General features: G+C 38.7%; 3 protein-coding genes across 4 annotated transcripts; all 3 read left to right on the forward strand.

The window, feature by feature from the left end:
• Window positions 1–191: 191 nt before the first annotated feature.
• Window positions 192–4526, forward strand: LOC122970903 (parvalbumin, thymic-like). Of its 2 annotated transcripts, none has more exons than XM_044337259.1 (5): window positions 192–283; window positions 2206–2320; window positions 2496–2628; window positions 2892–3009; window positions 4313–4526. In XM_044337259.1, the coding sequence occupies exons 1-5, from the start codon at window positions 281–283 to the stop codon at window positions 4361–4363; spliced, it is 420 nt and encodes a 139-aa protein (XP_044193194.1). In that variant the 5' UTR covers window positions 192–280; the 3' UTR covers window positions 4364–4526. The 2 variants fall into 2 exon arrangements, with proteins under 2 accessions (XP_044193194.1, XP_044193195.1); XM_044337260.1 differs by having other exon boundaries at window positions 2892–3001.
• A 3493-nt stretch (window positions 4527–8019) lies between these two features.
• On the forward strand, window positions 8020–10740 carry pvalb3 (parvalbumin 3). Its single transcript, XM_044338777.1, has 5 exons — window positions 8020–8440; window positions 8924–8990; window positions 9508–9640; window positions 10093–10202; window positions 10329–10740. Exons 2-5 carry the CDS (start codon window positions 8930–8932, stop codon window positions 10352–10354), a joined length of 330 nt encoding a protein of 109 aa, XP_044194712.1. The 5' UTR covers window positions 8020–8440; window positions 8924–8929; the 3' UTR covers window positions 10355–10740.
• A 1690-nt stretch (window positions 10741–12430) lies between these two features.
• Window positions 12431–16782, forward strand: pvalb9 (parvalbumin 9). The gene is made up of 5 exons (XM_044337819.1): window positions 12431–12809; window positions 14157–14224; window positions 14844–14976; window positions 15380–15489; window positions 16552–16782. The coding sequence occupies exons 2-5, from the start codon at window positions 14164–14166 to the stop codon at window positions 16575–16577; spliced, it is 330 nt and encodes a 109-aa protein (XP_044193754.1). The 5' UTR covers window positions 12431–12809; window positions 14157–14163; the 3' UTR covers window positions 16578–16782.
• The last annotated feature ends 382 nt before the right edge of the window (window positions 16783–17164 follow it).

A 17164-nucleotide genomic window follows, 5' to 3' on the forward strand; every position in this document is an offset into this window, starting at 1 on the left:
ATCTCTTTCTGTGTCTGTCTTTTCCTCTCTGTCCCATCCCCCTCTTCCTCCTCTCATCCAGCGCTCCATCACACAGGAAGCCTGGTCTTCCTGAAAACAAGCATCGGAGCATGGAAAGGGACAAGGCCGAGGGGGGCAGGTACGTGAGGGGGAGCAGAGGATGTTTTTGTCGTTTCTCTACCCCTCTGGCCCCTCTGGCTGATGCAGGCCTCGCTGTGGTCCATCCTGAGGAAACCAGGCTCACGTCACTCTGGCCAGGCCTTGGGCCCACACGTGCTGCATGGTAGGGCCGGTGTGACGCAGTAACTGCTGCGCTCCAGCACTCCCTCACACATGGGAGCCATAAAGACATATGTGGACCAAAACAGCGGAAAACACAGCTTTGCGAATTATAATAGTATTAACAAGCAGGAAAAGTTGACTTTACATAGGGTGCATTTCAGTCACACAAAAGCGGTCATATGTCATTTGGGGAGATATTGTGAGAAATCTGTGTTTTGCCAGAACAAAAGTCTATACCTTTGCCAACTAACCTCACTCTGTTTCCTGTTCATAATGGTCACAGACTGCCAAGCCCCCTGCAAGTGTGAGAATTCCTCAGCAGGTGGTTTCCACAGACTCCCATTGACTGATTTATGGTATAAAAAAAATAATGTATGACACCAGTAGGTGCTGGCAGTTTTAATGTGAAACACTGAGATCATCAAAAATACACAGTATGAAAAAAGCTTCAAATATTACAAAGACACGGCTTAGCCTTGCATGGCAACATGGACTCTCAATTGTAAAAAAAAAAATCAAGATGTCCAATTTTGGTGGTTTTAGGTGTTTAATTTCAGCCAATGTTGAAACACATAAATTAAATTAATAATTAATTAATAAATTTAGCCCCTGTGTAGAATTTGAAAATGTGCAAATGTGGTGCAAAGTAGTGACGAATTTAATTCATTAAAAATGTCGCAGGATGTGGGTATCACAGAACAATAATACAAAAGTTTTGTGTTTGTTTAAACATTATTCGCTGATTAACATGCTAGAAAATTAGAGCCGGTTTTTGCACCAGCTAACAGTAAATTCAAACCTAGTCTAGTTGCAACATAAATGTTTACTAAATTAAAAAGGGTTAAAACTAGTTCTTATGTAGATAGTAGTTATTATTTAATATGTTTACCTAGTGGTTGCCAAATGTTTCGTAGTTAACGGAGTCAACTGACAATATTTACGTTAGCTTGCTAATGTACTGCATGACCCATTTAGAGTGAAGTGTAAAAGAGGTAGCTAATCTGTAATATGGTCACTTGCTAAAATACTATTTATAATGATGTAAACTGGGAAGATTTTTAATTGTATTTCACAAAATAACAACATATGTCAAATTAGAAAACCAGAAGCGTTACACTAGATGATGTAATATCACCTACATTAGCTAAATTAGCTTTTGACTGGACAGCACGATGTTTCCTAACAACAGAATTACATATTACTAAACCGTTTATACTAGCTTAGAAGTTTTAATGGTGCAATCAGATTTAGTAAGTCAGCTAGCTAGTTGAAACTAGCTAGTCGTTATTAAGAAATTAGGAGGGACTTTAAACTCAAATTTAGTGATGTATTTATAGATTAAGATTAACTGTTCCCACAGTGTGTTTAGCATCCTTTAAATGAACACTTGCTTGTTTGAGAACAGAGCTCTTGATATGCTAAATGTAGCATTTAGGAACAAGGCGACTGTGAGTAGGGACAGCTCCATGGAGCACAGCCTGAAAGTGACAGAGGCCAAAATAACAGGATGTTTACAGCCTGCGGAAACAATGCCAGGGACGACCACGAGCAGGCAGCAACATGCAGCATGTGGCTGGAAACACAAGCGAAGAGGAAACACAGGCCAGTCAGGTTCCCTCCAGATGCACCAAATATAACCTCACTGACTGCTGTTTTGTTTACAGACAGGCGCTATCTAACTGGGATTTGTTTTGGTAGATTTAAATCCGCTATGACCTCTGACTCCTGGAGAAACCACTCTAGAAAAGCTGTGTGATGGCAAGATTTTCTTTCTTTCAGCCTCCCTTTCACACACAGACAAACACACACTGATGGCTGAAGTGGTCAGCTGCAGGTGACAGCGGACAGAAGGACACTGGTGGTTTCTGACACTGGAGGGTGAAGCCTTTTCACTTTGACCAGTTGTCTTTTTCTGCTCATCAGCGGTCACATATTGTACCAGGCTGCAACATCGACCACAACAGAGTCTCCATCATCATGGCTATCACTGACTTTCTAGCAGCGTCGGACATTACCTCAGCTATTAATGCTTGTAAAGGTGAGGAAATGAATGTCTTTGGGCTGTGTGTTGCCCTTATCCCAGATCTGAGGCCTTTGTTTCTGCATTTTACTGTAGCTGCATGATATTTTAAAGCACAGGTTGTCTAATATTTTCAATGTTGTTGTCCACTGCTGATAATCTAATCAAGCTTTTTCTATCATTTTATTTTCAGCAAAGGATTCATTTAGCCCAAAGATGTTTTTCAAAACAGTGGGTTTATCCAAGAAAACTCCAACAGAGATCGAGAGGGTCTTCAAAATTTTGGATCAGGACAAAAGCGGCTACATAGAACAGGATGAGTTACAGTTGAGTTTTATACACAGCCTGATATGAATGTCTGTCTGTTCCAGTTAATCCATCAAGCTGTATTTCACCAACCTGTCAATAGTTTTCTTCAGAGAACAGAACAGCATGATACTGTCTGCACTACTTGAGCTGCAGCATTGTGTTTCAGTATGAAATGCAGCACGATTAATGTGTTTATCCCCATTGTTCCCTTTTTTTGTCGTTGTTGTTGTCATTTGTGTGTTTGATGTTGTTCTCTAACTTCCTCCCTGCTCTCCATCAGGCTGTTCCTGCAGAACTTCTCCAAAGGAGCGAGGCCTCTGACTGCAGCTGAGACCAGAGCTTTCCTGCTGGAGGGAGACTCAGATGGTGATGGGAAGATCGGTTGGGAAGGTAGGCAGGTCTGTTTGCCCTCTTGTACTGTCATGAGGACATTTCCTACAAATTGAGAGGTGATTGAGACAAGGGCCTGTGTTTATTCAACTTTAACTACACTTAAGAATATTCTAAAATGCACATGTATGAGTAAAAATGTTCTTTGCTGGATGTGAGGGATAATACACATTTATCAAGCTGCTTACTTACAGTGTAGTGTGGAAGTAACCTTTACATTCAATCAGATATGTGCCATACTGTTCTTTTTTTATTATTCACAAATCCTTAAATATTACACAGTGATATGTTGTTCTGCATAAACATATATAATTTAAGTTTTGAAAAAAGTTAATTTTATTTGTGTGAAATCTTTTATATCTCCGGTAGAAATTAAAATGAGAAATTAATATTATTATTACGATATATAAAAATACAAATATGGATGGAATAATTGGAAATTTGCTGAAACATTGTCAATGAAGTGCACACAATGACTGTATGTATTGTTATTGCAAACAACATTAACACACTAGACTACTAATACACTAGACACGCACTAGAGCTGCAACAATTAGTTGATTAATCAATAAGTTGATCAACAGAAATTATTTTGATAATCGATTAATTGTTTCAGTTATTTTAATCGAAAAAAAAAAAAGTTTGATGCTTCCAGCTTCTCAGATGTGATGATTTGTTGTGTTTCATTGTCATATATGACGGTAAATAATATCTTAACAATTTAGGCTCTTGGACAAAACAAGCAAATTGAAAGACATTACTGTGGCCTCTGAGAAATTGTGAATCTTTAAACAATTAATTGATTAAAAATGATCAGTAGAATCAATAAGGAAAATAATTCTTAGCTGCAGTCCTAGTTTGCACCCCTTATGAGTGCAATAAAAGAAGAAAAGTGAGTGGTGTAACATCAATCATTATAATCACTCCACAACATGTCTCAGTAGGTGTGAGCTCTCTTAAATTTAAGAACGTTGTTTAAGTTGTTAAGTTGTAAGATAGTTCTTAGTTCTTTTGATCAGAATCCAGTAAAATAGTAAGAATTGGGATAAATCCTTGAGATAGATTTATCCCTTAAATGTGAATTGTTGGCCATGTAGTGTCCTTCACTTTGTTGCCAGGCAACTAAAGTGCAGCTACAACAATCGCCTCGATCAAAATGTCACTGCCAGAGTTACACACTTCAGAATTATAGGTCATGTTTGTAGTTGTTGTAGTTGGATGACATAACAAGATTAATGTACCAAAAGAAAGAATTAGGAGGACTAGAATCTAAAAATATCTCAAATTATATTGTTTTTTTCTTTTTTTCAGAGTTTTCTGCGATGGTCAAGTCTTCATAAGGCCGGCATGACCCCCAGATGATTTGTTGTATGATGACCTCGTTTTATAATGTTGATTAGCTACAGTAAATAATTTAACTTAAGATCTTATGTGTTTAGAGTAGTAAATTATGTTGTAGTTCAATGAAAAATAAAATGTTATATTTAATTAAAATAAACATTTCCTGTCTGTTGTGTGTCTTTCTCCGCCAGACAAGTCTATAAATAAATATACTTTTCACCATGAAATATGAAGGTGTGATTTGTCCTGTTTACATCCAGCGCGAGCCGTGTCAACATGAACTCTCTCATGTGCGTCATGTTATGATGTTATATCGAGCACTGGGAGAGGTCCAGCCTATCCAGCAGCTGGGAGGCTTTGGTTTCTCCGCTAAACGACATGAGTAACTTTCCGCTGTGCAAATGAAGTGTTTGGCATTCTGGCAACCTCCTCAATTTGATACCTTAGACAAGAGTAATTTGGCACGAATTCTATGTTTACGCTCAGACAACATGTACACAACATTTAACACATTTTCTTTTTAATGCTTTAATAGATGCAAATATGTTGGTTGGAAGGTTGTTTTTTATATTTACTACCATAAAAACACATAGATTCAGACTTGGGGCATCATTATGGTCATTAAAGCCATGTTTTAGATGATTTGGGTGCCATAAAGATCAGATTTCTTTGCCTGGCTGGGTCTTCGATCTGTGCATTACATTAAGAACATATTGTGTTTTATAGTTAAGGGAAGTATGGTTTTACTTTTTTGTCCAGACAAAGTGTTCTCCATTTTTTAAAGAATATTGCCTACAGAATATTAAACTCATGGATGAAAACTGTGAAAAAGAAGTTACACATGTCACCAACATCATCAACAATAAGTTTCTATGAATCTGAACTTTCTTAAATTAAAATTTAAATTATTTTGTGACTTCCTTGTCTCAAAAGAATAGCACAACCCCACACATCATCGACCACAAATGTTTTTTACATCCATTTTGAATATCACACAGTACTTTAATTGTAAATAAGAACATGTCTGTATATTGACAGTGTACACAAAAGGTAAAATGCCACCATAAAGACACAATAAATTCTTTTTTTTTTTTGGATTAGACAGAAAATGTTTTTACATTTTGCATTTGCATTTTCTCCTGTCAGGACAGGATTCATCGGATCAGTGGTCCAAATTTATGGCACCCCAGTCCCAAGCCTGGAGTTGTTTATTGGTGTGAATTGCAGATGATGTTGGGGGGGTGGGGGTGGCACAGGCAGGATTTAGCCCAGCCTGGTACAGACTGCAGGATCAGAGGCAGGACTCTGGTTCTGTGAAAACAGTTATGGGAGGACTGAGTGTGTCTGGCAGAGGTTCAGCGGCGCTGCCCCGAGGACTGCTTGCAGTGACCCAGCAGATTAGCTGTGGGACAGGATAGAGTTTCTGTGCCAGCACATTTACAGGACTTCTGTCAATGAGGCACATTTATTTTGCAACTTTCTCTCAGATGGCAAGCCGCTGCTGGCAAGGTGACAGGGAATATGGGTCATTTCTGTTTCAGCTGCAGCATGAGGACAAACTCTCAGGTGGAGCATTAAGGAAATTAAGTTAATTTGTAGTTCACGCGGGGAAAAATACAAATCTGCTGCAGCCTTTATGGTAAAATCATCAATTACGTGTGGTTTTTGATCTCCTAAAATGTAATCTTAAAGTAATTTCAGTGCGTTTACCAGCCCTAGATATTTATAATGTGTTAATAAAATTAAGGTTCAGCTTTCTAAGTATTTGTCTCAAATGTATATTTTAAATCAGAGTTCGAGAGTATGATGGGGAACACTCTCCACTGTCTTGAATTACAGAAGTTCATATCCTAATGGGTTTCCTCCCTGCTGTGAAATATATGTAATTTAAACTGATATTGAAGTAGGGCAGGAATAGTTACAGTATCTGTGTCGTTTGAGGTGAGAGACCTCATTTGACCATATCAAATGTTAAAGGCTAAGGATTATAGTTTTACAAAGCTTTTAAGAAGATTTGAAGCAAAGAAGAATGAAAGAGTGAAATTTAAAGAAAAAGATATTCAAATTTAAAGGAGTCTAGGTGGAACTGAAGCTGCAGTTAAATTACCTGAAGGATAAAAACGGAGTGTTTCCTATATAAGTTTCATGAAATATGTGTACAGGCAATTAAAATTTGCTGATATTTCATTATTAACAATTCATCTATCAAAGGAGTCAAAGGAACATCTCAACACTGCCACCTGATGTGTGTCAGGCGCATAACAGGCTGCAGCAACAAGCCTGTCCTCAGAGCAAATATGGGCATGGAGGGACCCCTGCACCATCTCCTCATTTAATATCACTGTTCTGTGCAGTGTGAGAACTCATTACCACATGGTGCCTCCCTGAAAGTGTCAAGATGATGATGGTAATGGCGATAATGATGATGATGATGATGCCGATGATATCAGCTTTCGGCGTTTCCTAAAAATAGCATCACAAATGGTTTCATCGCCATAAGGAGAAACTGTCTGAATGGATGTAAGAGATGAAAAATAAAAAATGAAAACTGTCGCTCCTCAGCTGCGTGTAATCGGACGATGATGATGTGCTATTAATGTCAATTAATCCCTCTGCTCTCGAATCAAACCCCTCCCCTCCCTGCCACTGTAGCACATAGTGAGATCTTTTTAAATCTCAAACTTCTTGTTTCCGAGTTTTTACATTTCCTAATCGTATTCCTTTGTACATCTTCAGACAAAAGACCCACCTCACATGAATAAAAATGCAATAAACTGTGCAGAATAAGCCACCCAAGAGAGAAAAATTTGAATTTAAGTAATACAAGAAGTCGTGAATCCATTTATCCGTTAAAATAATAAGAACTGACAATGGAAATATTACATGTTTTATTTAGTTTATGAGCTACATAGGAATCACATATTCTCTGCTAGAACGTAGATGTGTTTTTTTTAAACTCGTTCGCCACCTTCTGCAGCTATAATTTATTTTCTCTTCGTAATATCTCTGTTGGTCAAATCTGTTACAAATGCTACCATTAAGCCAAACGCTAGAACAGAGAAATGTTGAATAAATTCATGTTACCACCTGCGTAAACACAAAAAAAATGTTGACACACATGAAGACATATTTAAATGTAAAAATATTTTAACACGTTTATCAACATACTATAGCCTGCCATAATCAATCACTTCAACAAGACTTTACTGACACCTGAATGCCAGCAAAGGCATTGCAGACATTTTACGCATGCCATTTACGCACAGGCTCGTTTTCACTGTATCTGCACCGTTCAGAGGGCACGCGAGGGTCATCAATCACATCAAGTGATGGTGTTAATGTGCACAGACAGTAATTTATACTTTACTATAGGTTACACAATTAGCAACAATTACACTACATTTAATTTATCTTTTCTTTAATTAGGTCGACCATCTGAAAAAACAGACATGTAAACTTATAAAAAATAAACATAAAAAGTGAGAACATAATACATTTTACATATATATATTTTACAGACATTCACATTAAATCCCAATAAAGATTCAATTTAGGCCCTTGGCTATTAAAAACCTTTACATTGCCCCATGTGAAAAGTATTTTATACAATGTTTAAACTGTTGCTATTATGGCACAGTCTACATTAAATTAAGCAAAAACAGTGTCATTATCATACAAACCTGACTACAAACCTATAATAGCCGTATACAATATAAAGGTTTACCTCATGCTTTTATCCGTATTGCACAGCACAGTTTAACACAATGCACAAGTACATGGCCACAGAGTACATTTCACCCAAATCAGCAGCGTATATTATTAGCCCTATGCAATATCAAGCACTTTTGCATAAGACCACACTTAGCCTACCATTTCAGCATCTTCATTTATGTACATATAAATAGAACAGCTCTGTCTACTGGACACATTTTTCGACCGACTGCTTTGACTGCTTTGCACACAGTGTCTATTACATAGCCTATGCCTCATATTTCGGGTGAGTGAAGGTATATAAGCTTGTGAGAGTCGCTGAGGAGTTCACTGCAGTGAGCAGATACATCTGAGCGAATCCTCTCTAGTCTTAGAGATAACCCTAAGGTGAGTTTCAGTGAGGAGCTGCAGACCTTTAGGCAATTCTGCTGTCCGAGCCAAAGAAAGTTTCAGGGCTTCAACTTCTTGCAATGGGATATATATCGAGGAAAGGGCTCCACAGGGCCAGATTCTGAACATGAGAAGCTCAGAGTTTGGCTTTGGATTAACTAAGGAACCAAATGGAAAAAAATCGATTTGCCAACCAACCACAGCTGCAAAGGATCTCTTGGCTAGGAGGGCTTGGACTACTTCTTCTGATCATCTGTGCCTTGTCTTTTGAGGCTGCCAGAGAGGGACTGTGCCAGAGAGCGACTGTGAAATATCTAAGATTACATGTAGCTCTGTAACTCTGAATGATGTATTCTGGTGTGCAGTGAGGGAATTTAACAGATATCGTGCTAAGATGCAAAATAAAAGTGTTTCATCCTGTCTTATTTGCCACAGCTGAACTGATGAACTGATGTCTTGTCCTCTTCTCTCTTCCCTCAGTTAAAAATGGCATTCGCAGGAATTCTGACCGAGGCTGACATCACTGCAGCCCTTGCTGCATGCCAAGGTAAAACCCATGATGCAAATCACACAGCATGCAGCATTATAACTTAAGAAAGCCTAGATTGTAGAAACATTTGGATAAAACCATGCAGCAAAGCTTCTCTTGCTTCACATACTTACAACTTGAATGTCTTGCTGCAGAATTACATTGCTAATAAAGAATCACATTACCAGATTATAGTTACAGTCAGACAGATGCATCTTTTCTGCATTTAACACTGCAGGATAATCTTTTTAAAGACATCTTGTGGCTGGATTAATGGTGCAAAACGCATACAGAATGTGAATTTAATGTTATGTCTGTATGTCTTGGCAGGATGGATTTATCCTTATATGTATCAGTATAGCCACTGTAAGAAAATAGCCTCTTCAGGTTAAGCTAAAATAAATGAATGACAGTCAGAGCAGGGGTTGGAGATGAATGGCAACCAACCAAGAAAGAACCAGTGCAGCTGCAAAGCTTCAGTTTGTATGTGATATATCTTCAATGTCTGATATGATCCCTCTCTGTCTTCTCACAGCTGCCGACTCTTTCAAGTACAAAGACTTCTTCGCCAAGGTCGGCCTGGCTGCCAAGACCCCTGACGACATCAAGAAGGCCTTTGCCGTCATTGACCAGGACAAGAGTGGCTTCATTGAGGAGGATGAGCTGAAGTAGGCACCCTTTGCTAGATTTCATCTGGAGCTCCTTGGGAGCCCTTGTAGAGCAGGGATCATCTTTCTTTGGGCCGCAGCGAAATCAGAATGATGTCAGCGTCTCAAAGCATCAGAGGAGTTCAGGCTACCGGGTGTTTTCCTCAGGAGTAACTCTAAGCTCTCTCCTCTGGCTTCTCATGTTGCAGGGTGACAAAAAGCAGAGGAGAAAACAGAATGAACAAAGCCAGCTTGAATTGTTGGGCCAAATCAAGTGCTTTTTTATCATTTGAATCAATTTAATTGTGAGGAATCCCAAATGATCCACTCAATGCAATTGGAAGGCTTTGGAGATACCTTTACAAAAAATGCATCCAGTGATACAGCTGATGCAATATTTATAGGCATGTTTCTGTTCTAAAAAGGCATATTCATCATAACACTCAGTGTTTCTCTCTGATGCTCCTCTTTAGGCTGTTCCTGCAGAACTTCTCCGCCGGTGCCAGAGCTCTGACCGATGCTGAGACCAAGGCATTTCTCACGGCCGGTGACTCTGATGGCGACGGCAAGATCGGAATTGATGGTGAGAAAATGTCTAGAAGAACTTTATCTTGGAATCAGAATTTTTTTTTGTTAGAGTCTAGCCCTGATTCATGTATTTATGGATGCAACACCCTCTTAACAATGGTCTTTCTCTCTTTATCTGCAGAGTTTGCTGCCTTGGTCAAGGCATAAACAAAAGAAATGACCAACATCATACTTTACAACTCTAAAGGAACAACTTGAGCCAAGACATACTCTTCCTCTCCTCTTCTCCCTCTCACTCTCTCTCTCTCTCAGCTCTCCACTTTTGTACAATTGACCTTTCAACCCCCCGACCATACAACAAACTGATGCCCCCACCTCACCCTCTCGCTCTCTCTCTCTGGTCACACTCACCCCCTTTTGCTGTTCACAATGAATGTACCTGACTAAATGTATAGCATGGTTGACTTTTGTCTTTCTCTCTCTCTCTCAATTCTGTCGTCGTTTTATTATGTGAGTTTTGCTTAGTGTGAGATCAAGTGACTGTACTGGGAAACGGACGGACGATGAGAACAATAAAGGTTCTTTTTCAATAACACAAGTCTGACCCTGGTCTTTTATACTCGGTGGTGAAGCGACTAAACAAAGAAAATCACAAAGAATAGTTTTCATACAATACTTCATTGTAAATACACGAGAATTCTTCTTTACCTGTTGGTATAGATGACAGGAAAGGTCCAGGAATTGGTCTCAATACTTAACACTTTCTGTGGCCTTCTCAGGTTTTACATTAAAGAGTATGATTTGCATGAGGAAACACATTTTACAAAGTAAATCTGACCTAAAGATAACTATTTAATTGAGTATAAATCCACTAATTGACCATATTAGAGCAAATGAAGTGATTTTTATGCAAGACTGTTCCTTTTAAGCAAATCTTAAGTGTATTTTTCAGGAAAATCTTGACTGATTATTCATGCAAAAGGCCACTGATTATAAATTTTGATACATTTTTATTTTCTTTCACTTAAAATAGTCTTTTACAAGTGTAGTGGGGAGAGTCACCCAGCTGTGGTGATGTGATGCTGAATAAAAAACATAAGATTTACCCTCTTAATCTAGATTCTAAACTCCTGCCCTATTTAATCCAGCTCTTATCTCATACAGTGCATGGTGCATCTTTAATTCTCTCTTGTGTCATGCCCACAGTAAAGATGGCTCTGCACTGATGTGAAGCAACCACAAGGTGGCAGCTCTAATCAGTCAATAAGTCACAAGGCTCTCGGATGCTTGGTGGTTTTAGATTGCAAACTTAGAAGCTTCAACAATACAATAGTTTTCTGAGCTTCAGATGAGTTAAGTAATTCACTTTTTAATATAAGAAGCAGCTGTGAGACCACTGAAAACACTGTCACTCACAAAGTGTGAAGTCAGAGGTTCACAGCTTGTGAAACTTTTGAAGAATAATGAGCTTTATTCCCTTGGTTCTCGTTACAAAAAGCACCCTACCTGCTCTGCTAATGTCATTAGCGCTGACTGGATTCACCAGAGACGCTGCTGTGTCAGATGGTTTGAAAGCCATCCCTTTGCAAGACAAGAAACTCAAGAGTTTAGAGTGACCAGTTGTCACGGTTACCAGGTGCAACACCCTCACACAACCCCCCAGGTACAAACTGTCATAATACAGAAGAGTGACCCAGTATCGGACCCTTGTTGCTCACAAGTGAACAGAAAATGATTAAATGTTTTGTACATCTCTTGAAGCATTTTTGTGATCATCCTCTTCTGTCACTGAAGTAGATTTCTAGATGAAGTTGTGCACTACTGGGAAGCCAGTTCTGCTTTTAGTGCATAATCAGGATTATGTTCCATCAAGCATTTCCTTTTTTCACTTTACTTTATTTCCCTCTGGGCATTCTGTGAAATACATCATGAGCCCTTCACAGTAAAAAGTGTTACTTTTACACTCCAACTTTTCTCTAGATAAGTAGTCTCACCACAGTGAAAGTACCTGTAAAGCAGGCTTATTGGTCAGTAGAATACACTCAAAAACAGTCAGACAGTGAGGCTTTGAGTCCTTATTTTTTACGGACAGAGTTTGTAATATCTGTATGATACATAATGTAAGCTTACTGATGAGGATAACAATCCCCTGGCGAGTCAAAGATGATTTATGACCTGCTGCTCCCTATTGTCATCTGAATTTAGGAGATTATTCACTAAAACCAAAAAGAGAAAAAGGTCCTGATTAAATTTGAGATATCTGTAAGCTTTCACACGCACCTGCACAGAGAGGGAGAGAGAGAGAGAGAGAGAGAAAGGGAGGGGTGAGAGAGCATTGTAACACAAGGAAAAAGTTGATTGGACAAAAACCACAGTGTTATGACAGTAAGGGTGAGAGGGATTAAAGAAAAAAAGAGCAGTCTGTGGTGGATATAAACAGTAAAGGTTAATTGGGCAGGTGTGCAGGTGAGGAACACGAGAAGGAGGCGGCTGGCTGCGGGAAAATTTAATCCTTGGGCAGGTTGGCAACTCAAGCATCCGTCAGCGCATCCACGCAGGCGTATATAAGACTGAGCCAGCTGTCAGCAGACACCACAAAGCCTTATCTGCTGCTGCTGCTGCTGCTTTGGACCTGAACGAAGAGGAAACCCAGCAAACAGCGGTGAGTCTTGCAGCTGCACAAGGAAAACTTTCAAAACAGGTGTTGGCCAGGTGTGGTACCTGCCTGCTCTGTTAAGCTTGTCAGGAAGCAGAACTAGAAGTGGAACCATAGCCTTCTTTTTTTCTGTTATGAAGTTAAATTTTGCACCTTTGCAGGAGTTTATACATGTTTTAGAAATGTTTTGGGCTTGTCTGAAATGTGTTATTGGTAGGAGAAGTATTTGTGGCATCAAATCTAAACTATGGAGTGAAAAGTTGAGGTAAAAGATGTTCTTACAGGCAGCTCAGTCAGTAATTAGTTTTCAACTCACCAAATATTTATTCTTATAAGCTATTCATACAAGATGGATCATTTAATCAAAAAATATGTGAATTTTCGATTAATATAACATAAAAAGAACACCACACATAAAAGAACAAGTGCTCCTCAGGCTTCAAAGGACTGTACTAAAGTAATTAGGGAGGGACTATGAGGGGCTGGGTCAGAAAAGTTGTGTATTTTAAATTTTTGCTTAGAGGAGGGTATATATATTTGTTTGAAGAGCAGTGGAGGGTGTTTTAACTTTTTCTCATCCTATGATTTATTTATTCTTTATTAATTCAGGTGTGAATGTATAAAATCAGCACCAATTGATTTAGCATCTGTGGCTGGTTCACTAATTTGGTGGCTGTAATTGGCCTAGTAAGATTTTTAAAAAGACACTTATAATGCTATGTAGAGTCTTGCTTTTTTTTGAAAAACAATATAAAATTCAGCCCCTCTCCCCACACCATTAATTTTCATACAGTCATTGTGCCAATTATCCTGCACAGCTAACCTAATTAAGCAATTAAAAGGGAGCAAATAGCCCCAGTAATGAAGAGGTCACTGGGGGACATCTGATCAGAGAGCCTCAGGCATAGATCATAACACAATAATCAGTGAGTTTATAAAGCAGAATATGTGGAATATTTAAACATTATAGCTTTTTGTATTTGCCATGTAAGTGCATGTAAGTTTGTATTTTCACTGGTTCTCTGCATTTTCATTTTCTGGACAAGTCATATTTGCCAAATAATCACTACTGGAGTTTTGATAGGATCATAATATTAACCTAGATACATCTACAAATACACAATGAAACTTAATCCAGCATGACACAGAAATGAAACGAGAGCAAATCACAAAGCCTGAAGTAGGTGAGGAAACACCTAATGTGTGTCTGAGAGAGAAAAAAAAGTGTGTGAGTGTGTGTGTGTGTTTGTGATTGTGTGTGTGTGTGTGTGTGTGTGTGTGTGTGTGTGTGTGTGTGTGTGTGTGTATGTGTGTTGTGTGGATAATTTACAGAACTTTTCTTTTATCCTACAGGACCAACATGTCTCTGACTTCCATCCTGTCAGCTGAGGCCATTGAAAATGCTATCAAGGACTGTCAAGGTATCTACACACACACACACACACACACATAAACATACACACACACACACACACACACACACACACACACACACACACACACACATCCAGCAAATTAGGCAAAATACATGACTCATCTATCTGTGACTTGAACATTATGATAATACCTTCATGGACTCTATATACACTATAGCTAACTGACTAAATTTATAGATAATTTGGTTGCTATTCATGAAATAAACATAAAATGCACAATAATCCTGATCCACAATTGATAACTCATAATCTGTGTTGCATTCAGTCACTCTCAGATCTTCAGAATGGGTGTGTAAACTTTTCTACTTCAGCTGCCTCGTTTTTTGATATTGCTCAGTATCCTCTCCTCTGGCATTTTATCCAGCTCCAACTGAAAGATGATGAAATCCTAATTTGGATGGAAGGTTTTTAATCATCTTGTCTGTTTTAGTGGAGGCATGTGTCTGCTAACCTTGACAGAAAACCTCCCACCTGGACAGCAGCCACACGCTACTTTAATCTCCAAATCAGCTCCCAACCTGCTGGTGCACCTCATAGGTCAGCTCTAACCCTTGCATCTGAGTTTTTAGAATATCATTTCATATGTTACTCTATGTGTTTCCAGCTCCGGACACTTTCTGCTACAAGAAGTTCTTCAAGCTGTGTGGACTCTCGTCAAAGACGCCCAAGGAGGTCAAAGATGTCTTCCAGATCCTTGATGATGACAACAGCGGCTACATCGAGGAGTCTGAGCTCAAGTGTGTAAAACCATGATACTTAGGATGATTGGTAGGATGTAACAGAGTTGTAAGAAGTTAGTATAAAGTATGTATTTGCATGTGTGCGTGACAGAAAGAAAGAGAGGTTTACTGCATAAATCACACAGCAGTATTAAAAAGGATTGCACCATTAAGCTGTCTCCTAATAATCCACTATGGGCAAAGTGTCATTATTGTATTTGTGTTATGTAATTCACCTTTATGTTGTCGTGTGACAAAGAGCTGAGGTTTGACTTGAGCTGTTTAATTCAGGAAATGTGTCTGTGTGCTTTTCAATGCGTGTCTGCATGTTTCAGCCAACAGTGACATAACAGTTAAATAATTACAGCGAATACACACAAGTATTTTCTTCGAATGTGTGTATTTGTGCTTGTGTGTCTAGGTTCTTCCTACAGCGGTTTGTCCCTGGGGCACGAACACTGACTGAGGCAGAAACCAAGAGCTTCATCTCAGCAGCTGATGATGATAGTGATGGCAAAATTGGAGCAGAGGGTCAGTATCTGATTTCTCTGATTGTATTTTGTACAAAGTCTTGATGCAGGCAGAAATGATCTCATTGGTTGGGTGAAATCCCAGTGGCTGGAGTCAACAGATCATTTTATGCAGTTTAGCACTAGTTCAACTTACTGGAAAACATGCGTTATAGCCATTAGAAAAGATGAAGTGACTTCATACTACACATAATTTGGCATGCTTGCCTATTGCTAGTGAAGAAAGAAGTTTGTTTACCTGCTGGCCTTGTAGTCCTATATTTCTGTCATTTGTGCATGCTTCCAGAAAACTGTGGTGTTTTAAAGCTGCGCATTAAGGTTTAAATCAATTAATGAGATAATATCTACCTCCAGAGATACTGCAGAAGAATATTTGTAGGACAATTTGGCTGCACTGAAGCTCCCAGTTTTCAGTACGGGTGATTATGTGGATATGAAGCATTCTTGGAAAAACAATCTAAGCTTTGACTCAACTGCAAAGAGGTTTCTGTCTTGAGACACTGTTGTGCTTAGTTCTTCCCACAGAGGTTTAACTAAACCATTAACATTATTTCTGACACTGGAAATCTCTTTGTGTAAAGCCAATCTTAAATAAAATAGTGGATAACTTAGGTATTTTCACTGAAGAGGTTTGGTTAAGCCTGTCTTTTGGAGTTCAAAGTTGAATGTTTCCTCAATGTTTTTTTTGGTGCTGAGAGTACTTGAAACAGTATGGTGTTGTGGACCTGTTTTTTTTTTTTAACATTGTGCCGTGTAGAAACCATCTGTACTGATACTCAAAGTCGTGACCTCCAGATTCCGCGTTATTTGTCCCACTTTTGCCCAATGTTCAGTTAGCTGCACTGTCTGAGCTTAGCTGCCTTACGTAACAGGATCAAGGATTTGGACTATTTAAAAAAGATGATTTCAGTCAGTGTTTCTTTATATTTTCCAGTGTGTTCACTCAAGATTCAGTCAAACGTGTAGAGAATCTGCATTGAGATGAATGTCGAAGTCAAGGGTGTGTGTTGATAGATACGTTCTGCGAGTCATGTCTGATTCAGCGTGCTTCATTTTTCTACAGAATTCCAGACTATGGTCCTCTCCTGAGTTTCGCAGATGAAGACAACTTCAAGTTTTAAGGTCTTCAGTCCTCTCCCCACCTTTGGAGTTTTCTCTTTAAATGACCTTTTGTCCATTTAAAGACAACAGCTATTAATTAATTTGTCTTCTACCTATGTTGGTCCATGTTTTCTCACTGTACACACCTCACCTCTGACTATGAATGACATGAATAAACATGTGGAAACATCCATCTCGTCTTTATGCTCATCTCTTCTTAAAACACATCACATGGATGAAAAAATCCCTTTAAAATGATTCCTCATATCACATTCCAGCTATATAAAGAGTCATGTGCAACAATAATAGGTGAATGTACTGTACATATACTGTAAATCACATGAAAGCAAGCAGGGGATAAAAGGATCGTGAGCATATTTTGGATCTTAACAGTTTTTTCTGAAACTTTTCATTGCAAAAAGCTGTAAATTCACTTTTGGATTGTTTTTTTTCCCACTCAGAATTCACCATGCAATACTTCATTCTTACCTGAAAACACAAGAATTTCATGATAATGGTGTATATAGCATTCTCATATTAAGTTCTTCAAATCCAAACACATACAACAATTCACG

This window comes from Thunnus albacares, chromosome 20, assembly GCF_914725855.1.
Source record: "Thunnus albacares chromosome 20, fThuAlb1.1, whole genome shotgun sequence".
NCBI classification, from domain to species: domain Eukaryota; kingdom Metazoa; phylum Chordata; class Actinopteri; order Scombriformes; family Scombridae; genus Thunnus; species Thunnus albacares.

Bases quoted from the DNA above. Each gene is read 5' to 3' on its own strand.
- LOC122970903 (XM_044337259.1), top strand. The intron at 2,629-2,891 runs GTTGAGTTTTAT...GCTCTCCATCAG, and splicing joins ATAGAACAGGATGAGTTACA to GCTGTTCCTGCAGAACTTCT. The intron at 3,010-4,312 runs GTCTGTTTGCCC...TCTTTTTTTCAG, and splicing joins TCGGTTGGGAAGGTAGGCAG to AGTTTTCTGCGATGGTCAAG.
- pvalb3 (XM_044338777.1), top strand. From the start codon at position 8,930: ATGGCATTCGCAGGAATTCTGACCGAGGCTGACATCACTGCAGCCCTT. The intron at 9,641-10,092 runs GTAGGCACCCTT...GCTCCTCTTTAG, and splicing joins ATTGAGGAGGATGAGCTGAA to GCTGTTCCTGCAGAACTTCT. The intron at 10,203-10,328 runs GTGAGAAAATGT...CTTTATCTGCAG, and splicing joins CGGCAAGATCGGAATTGATG to AGTTTGCTGCCTTGGTCAAG.
- pvalb9 (XM_044337819.1), top strand. From the start codon at position 14,164: ATGTCTCTGACTTCCATCCTGTCAGCTGAGGCCATTGAAAATGCTATC. The intron at 14,225-14,843 runs GTATCTACACAC...ATGTGTTTCCAG, and splicing joins TGCTATCAAGGACTGTCAAG to CTCCGGACACTTTCTGCTAC. The intron at 15,490-16,551 runs GTCAGTATCTGA...ATTTTTCTACAG, and splicing joins TGGCAAAATTGGAGCAGAGG to AATTCCAGACTATGGTCCTC.